This window comes from Atta cephalotes (genome assembly GCF_000143395.1).
Source record: "Atta cephalotes unplaced genomic scaffold scaffold00017, whole genome shotgun sequence".
Taxonomy (NCBI): domain Eukaryota; kingdom Metazoa; phylum Arthropoda; class Insecta; order Hymenoptera; family Formicidae; genus Atta; species Atta cephalotes.
The window spans coordinates 34,978-42,427 of NW_012130081.1; the positions used below are offsets into that span (position 1 = coordinate 34,978).

The 7,450-nt window shown below is 34.0% G+C and overlaps 1 protein-coding gene across 1 annotated transcript in view; it reads left to right on the forward strand.

Annotated features, from left to right (window-relative positions):
- The first annotated feature begins 5,139 nt into the window (after positions 1–5,139).
- The window catches only part of LOC105618616 (diacylglycerol O-acyltransferase 1), a 102,463-nt gene continuing 100,152 nt past the window's right edge, over positions 5,140–7,450 (forward strand). The window contains exon 1 of the mRNA XM_012200147.1: positions 5,140–5,261. Coding sequence (XP_012055537.1) covers positions 5,140–5,261 — 122 coding nt within the window. The remainder of the gene's footprint in view (positions 5,262–7,450) is intronic.

A 7,450-nucleotide genomic window follows, 5' to 3' on the forward strand; every position in this document is an offset into this window, starting at 1 on the left:
TCACTTCCTACCTTGGTGTCGTCGTGTCGATCTACGTAGAGTAGAGAGAGAGAGAGAGAGAGAGAGAGGAAAAGATGTGTTTATATTTTGAAAATGTGTTACTTTTTGTATATCAGGTATAAATATATAATAATTTATTTTTGTATCCGGCACTAAACACATTTTTGTTTTTGGGCTTAATAAATTTATTATTGCTTCCACAGCTCGTATTAAATTGAATGTTTGCCACTATTTAGAGATCATATGAATCTAAATTAATAAATATTAAATTATATATGTTATATATGTAGAGATATAAAATCTCTAGAGATTTAATATCTCATACAGTATTCTTTTTGTATAATTACGCGATTCTGATAAAGCGGAATTTAAAGAATTATTGAATAGAATTACGAAATTAAATTAAATTTGATATCACACACACGCACATTTGCGTTGTAAGAATGTAAACAATCTGATCCGAAAAGTTTAAAATGCAATTGAAGTTAATTCATAAATTATAATGTCCAGTTTAAATATTACTTTGTCAATAAAATGGATTCTATTAATGATTTACTTTCTTTATGTTCCTTTACATTTGGAAACTCCAATTCAAGAGTCGTTACCAGCAGAGTTTCATTGTCGAATAATAAAACCTTCGTCGATTATGTACGTCACGTAAAGCAGCATGCATATAGGATCATGGCTCGAAAATTTGGTCATAAATGATGAATTTCGATGAGACCTCGGGTACCAAACACCAGAATATCTCATTCCACGAACGTCCTAAAATACCCGTTAAAGGAGTAGTTGCAGCAGTAAGTGAGAAAGAGAGAGCGGTACATCAAATCGCTTAAACTTCCGACGTTGGTTCGGCAGACGTCTATAAGGTGACGTGCGTATGTGGCATAACGTGCAATATAGTACCGGGTAATACCTGCGGTTGCGGCCGTAAAGAGAGTTCACAAACGACTTAGATGCTTTTCCGCCCTCTGAATTTTCCCTACCGTAGTCCGAACGACCGCGCGGAATGCGCGAATTCGCGTTAGGAAACGCCGGCAAACGAGTATATGCAATGTGCATTGCCTACGTGCCGCTTCCGGTTTTTCGAGATGAAAACGGCCCTCATTCGCGCGGGATTGTTTGCAAAATTCTTGTGGAAACGCCTTGTTAAACACACGTTGTCGACGTTGTCGTCCCTTTGTCAGATTTAATTTCGCGAAGCTATGTATTATCGACAAAAAGATAAGCATGGTTATATCCGAATAAAGAGTGGCAAAATTATAGTCGACAGAAATACTTAAATCTGCAATTGTAGAGGATGGTGCAATTTATAATTATTCCATTTTGTGTTTTTTTTAACAATAATGTGTTATTCACGATATTATATTTTAAAAATGCAGAGCTAAATTTTAATAAAAATATTTACTTCAAACGAAAAGTTGAAGGGATTAAGCGATTAAAAGTGATTTACATTAAATATTTTTAATTAAAATGTATAATTTTTTTTTCTTTATCTTTGCTTTATCTTTGTCAGGCTATAACGAGGTGATAATTTGATACTAAGAATGGTGTTGATAGTAGAGAATAAAGTTCAGCCTGAAATAGAACCGGCCTTTGGAAACGGCGAACGTTTACGAGAGGGAAAATAGCTCTCGCATTTACAATGGTTTACATTCTGTAATAATCTTGAACTTTGATGACCGTCAGCAGTACGAAATGGAAAGCTAGATTGTACTACCGGTACGTGCTAGTCTGTTCTTCCAAGGTTTCATCGTTTCATACAAATGCGATTTTCAACTGTGAGTCTTCGAGTAAATTTACAAAGGGTGTATAGGTAAATATGCGACTATTCTGTTTTTCCGTACATAAGGATTACGTCAAGTAGTTTACCATCGAGCGAATGTTTGCTTGCCACTCGGCGGTCGATGGAATACTAAAGTTCTCTACAAGATTAGTATTTGCTCCACAACTAGATTGGGGCTGATAAGTCAGGAAATGCGAAAACATATAAAGCTAAGTGAGATATTAAATTGTTCAATTCGTGTAATGCGTCTTTATATGTTATGTAAGAATAAATAATATTCGATTAAATAAATTAAAATAATCAGTTAAATCGATCCGAAGATCTTGATGTGACTGCAAGAAGTTTTATATATATATATATTAAGGATCTTTTCTTAAATGTCCATGGTGGACCTGTCCATTCCAAGAATGAATCTCCTCTTATTATAAATTAATAATTAACATAATTTGCTATGTATAAAGCTATTAGGTCTTCTCAAAAGCTTATATATACAGATTGTCTATTTAAAGATTGTCTATTTGTCTAGTATTTAAGCAAATTACACACGTTGTTGCTTCAGAATTGAAGGTTTTTAATATTATAAACGCTTGACTTTTCTAGAATTTTTGGTATGTTATTGTAATTGTTTTAATGTAATGTAAACTGTATATGTAATATTGAAAATGATCGGATAGAAAGTCGAAACGTCTGTATGTGTATTTTTAGTTAAATATAATTTTTAATATTTAATAACGATAGCGAAGAATATCTTGCTTGTGCTCTGAGCTCTTTACCTGATTATTTTAATAAATAACACGTTCATTTTCATTGAATAAGAGTGTGTGTCATTTTTCTACAATTTTGTTAATATTAAATCTGTTTTCTGTGGTTAAACCAGTGTACACTTTTAGAACTTAAAGTAAAGTAGTATTTGATATTTGTCGGAAGTGAGAAAGAGAGTTCTAGTGCAGGAACAGAAAACAGACCAATCGTTATCATTATTATTATTATTATTATTATTAGTAGTAGTAGTAATTATATATTTTATTTTTCTCTATTTTATTTCTCTATTATTGTAATCATAAATTTGTGATAAAATTAATAAATCTTTTAACTGTGAAGAATTTTTCCAATCATTTTACATTAAAGTTGTTGAAATGCAACGAGTGTAAAAGACATAATTCGCAAAGCATCCTGTGTGTATACAATCCTCAAGGGTTGAAGGATTTTGATCCGACTCAGGGGAAAATCGGCCTAAACAGTTCGCAGCACATCACGTCCCTATATAATAACGGATCGTGGAAACTCGTACGCGTCACCGCTCGGTAAGCCCGCAATCTACGAGGGTAGATCCCTCATACATTTTCCAAGGATCTTTACGGGCATCAGCGCCCTACGCTCTGTGTACTTTAATTAGCTCGACGTTCCTCTCGTCTCGTTTGGCTTGACGGTGCCTTTCAACCTTCCGGCGACCGATTCTAGCGAACATTTGCGAAATTGTCTCACGCGCCTGGGCACGGGCCTTATTTGCCCCGAACTTTGGGAGATCCGGAGCTAGAAGTTAGGAGCTCGAAATCGAAGTTCCATGGTGAAGTGACAGTAGTACGCTATCTGAAATCTTAATGGAAGTGACGACACGGTGATTACCTCGTCGTTGATAGGACCTTATCGCTTGGGATGTGTCACTATCGAATGTTTGATTTAAGGAATGACCGACGATCCGCCACCTACTTTCATCGTAATTGGAAACATCGTAATATGAAACAGGCATCGAATGATGCGATGAAATTGGAATCTTGTTTTTATCGTAATACAGGATGTGGGAATGATAAAGTAATAGTTGCGTTTAGCAGAAAAAGCAACTTTGCAATTGTTTTGTAAAATTGTCTAATATGATTGGTTTTGTTCCTAATTTTTCATTTTTCTGAATATTTAAACCAATAATATTAAATAATTTAATAAAAGTTGCAAAGTTGCTTCTTTTGCTAGACGTATTTTTATAAATAGAGAAAGCTTGAATGTCTAATTTGTAATTAGAAGTTATAAATGGAATGTTATTTATTATCTTTTTCTTTTTAAATGGTAATTTATAAATAAGTGTCTCTATACGAAGTTTTAGAAGATGAATTAAAATATTTATTCGAGGCGATATTAAAAACTTATTTAATATTCGCATATATGCCAGATATCATTTTTCTCATAGAAATAAGTGACAATATATATATATATATATATAATATTTCAACCTTATTAAAGTTGCGCATAGTAATTTTTTTCGACAAAAACCAGAGCAAAAGAGCTATTATATAAAATGTACGATTATAAAATCGAAATTGAATCGTAAAATCAAATTACAATAGATTTATAACTACCTATTTTAATTACAGACATTATTCAAAAGACTTTAAAGCTAACAATAAAGGAAAATCACTTCGAATTGATTTCATATTTTTAAAAAGAGAGTAAGAGAGATAGGAAGAAGAGGGAAAGAGAGACTTGTATTGTTCATAAATTCTTATATTTATACTTTAATTAATTCATTTTTTCACCATAATAAGGTAATTAGTTACATAAAGTTGCAATAATTTCCAAAAACAATCCAGCTGTTTCTTATGATATTGCTAGTTATTATTGCTGGTTTTGATTCAAAATAGTTTCCAAAAGTAAATGATGTGTACACGTGACTTATGCACATTTATAAAGCATGTGAATTGTCAATATAATTTAATTATCGATCGCACAATAATTTTTCTAAAATACAGCTTAGTTGTTTCTTATGATTCATAAGTTATGATACAGCTAGCTAATATTGCTTTGTTGACTCTCTAGATAATTTCAAAGAGCAAGTGTGTATATACATTACTCAGTTATGTTCCCAAAACATATATAATCTCGAAGGCCAATTAATCTATTGTCAACCGTTATCCGTCGAGAAACGAAAAATAGATAAACAATCATCGCCTACGGAAGGAGAGAAAGGGGGGGAGAGAAAGAGAGAGAGAGAGAAGATAGCTGTGTTTCTCCTTCGATAGTATCGTCGCTACTGCACTGTGAGCGCGACGATTGTGCGACAGAAGGACGTACGGAGATAACTTCATACCACTCGCACATCGTTCGGCGGGCACGTCTCTCACGCGTTGGGAGTATTTAGGAGGAGAATTCCTCGTTATCGATATCAGTCGTCGCCGTCATCGCCGCGCGTGTAAGTCTCACTAACTCCAGAACGTGTGTCTGCTTCCGCTCTCGTTTGTAAGTCATCTCTCTCTCTTTCCTTTTGCCGCGCGCCGAGAGTAACTCGTGGCGCGCCGTGCATCTCAGGCCTACAAACACGCGTGCTTCTATGTTCTACGTCACGTTGCGCGCGGTACGACGACATGACGACCGAACACGAGTACAGTGACTCTCGGATGCGATTACGCAGGACGAAGAGTGTTACGAGGGCGGAGGAGATCCAGAAGGCGGAGCTGAAGGTCCGCAGATCGCAACCTGACAAGCCGTGAGTAATGCACTGTCACAGACTGACTTCCGTTATCGTCTTGCTTGCGCGCTTCGAATTCCGTTTTTTTCGTGTTTCTCCGTATTATCATATGATGTATCGTAAAATCCACCCGTTGCGAGAACGATACTGTCGATCGATGTGGCGTAGATCACGACGGCATGGATCGTATATCGTCCAGTGACAACCGCGAGAACGGTAACGTACGCCGAGCGCACGGTGACGCGAAATTTTTCGTCAGGCCTCGTGAAACGCACGACGTAACAGACGCGTTTCATGTAACGTGCGCATGCTCGTCCGTATCGCATCTGGCGAGGAGCCACGAGAGGGGATACCCTTCGTGACATCGCTCCGTCTTGCTTCGTTCCGCGTTGTGCATCCTGCTCCGATGCGTGCTTAATCGATGCCGGAGGTCAGCCGCCCGGCAGCACGGCATCCTGCGTGCGGTTGAGCCTACAGCTCGTTTCATGGCATCGGAGGCGCGGCACTGTGTACCGATCGCGAAATCGCGAAATAATAAACTCTAAACATGCATACTCCGCCGATATTGGAGAGAAAAAATGAATAGCTATACCGTGAAACTATTTTTTCCCTTGTTTCAATGATTTTTACGTTCCCACGGCTGCACTCGTTTTTGTTCGTGATGCAATGTTCTTATGGCAATGTGAATTGTTTAGAATTGTGCCAGTGTGTGTTTATATCGGATACACGGTGGTATTTATATTTTTAAAATTTGTAGGATTTATACATTCAATTGTTAGTTAGTTAAAGTTATGTAACGAAGAATTGTAAAAAATATATTGTTCGTGGTATAAGTTCATTATGTCATTAATGTGATGTTAGTAAACATATTGCTTAATAAAAGGAATTTAAATATTTTGAGGTCATGTTTTTTGAAAGAAAATGTCATTTTATTCTAATAGACTTTTTATGACATACAAAACCATTGACACAAAAAACATATGAATACATATTATTTTTACATAATACATTTTTACATAATACAGAGGTAAAGTCATATTTTTTTAATAGTGTCAGCATGATATCATTCATTATTACAGATATCAAGTTTTAATTTATAAAATTTAGGACGAGTAACATGAATATCAATATAAATTAAATTGAAAAGTATGTAAAAAAATATTAAGGAATCATGTAATGTCTATAAAATAAAAAATCGATATATGAGTTTGTATAAATTATATAAAATATATCAAAATCGTACAATTTTCTCTCTATTATATTAGTTTATATAATTTATATTTTGTATAATTTATTATATATTTTAGGTATAGTAAATTATACAAAACATAGTAAACAATATCCGATATATATATATATATATGCAGTAATATTTGTTTTTTTGTAATGATGTAATGTTAATCTTTGCTTTATATTTATATACAAAAAAAATTATATTATACAAAACATCATACATACACATATAATTTTCTTCTACTTATATTATAATATTATAACATATAATATTCTTCTACTTATATATAATATGTATATGCAACTGACAATAATTACGATTCCATATATAATAATTGTTCATTTCAGTTGACCTCCGTATTGTTAGAAATAGCATCGTATGAAATTATTGTGTCAGCTTATTGTATTCACAGGGTGTAAAATTAGATATCTGCATCGAAGAATATATCGATCATTTCTAGTATAAGCAACTGTTCCAGTATAAGCAATTGCGAAGTTTTAGACACTTGTTCGATTGTACAAATCTCATTCAACCCGGGATAAGTTTCTCCTCGATTGCGTATAATTAATGCGCGCTCCTTGCTATTTCAGAGCTTCACATTGAAATTTGAAACCATCTATTCTCTTCTGTCGAAGTGTCTATCAACGAAGTCGAGTTAGACTTTGACTGTATTATGCTTACTTCGAATGTAAATCAATCTTTAACGAGATCGCACCATCGAATTTGAAGAACTTGGAGAATATCTTGTGAGAAATGCAAAATTCAGCCTCATAAGACATTCTAGTTTGATTTTTACGTTTATAAAGACGAATTATATAAAATATGAAATAGATTATAATAGAGAATTCATTTTTCAAGAAAGAAAACTTTAAACGGATTACTTCTCTCGCGTGATCTATATAAAACTTTCATGATTCAACTCTATAATGTAATATGTATATATATATATATATATATATATATATATATATAT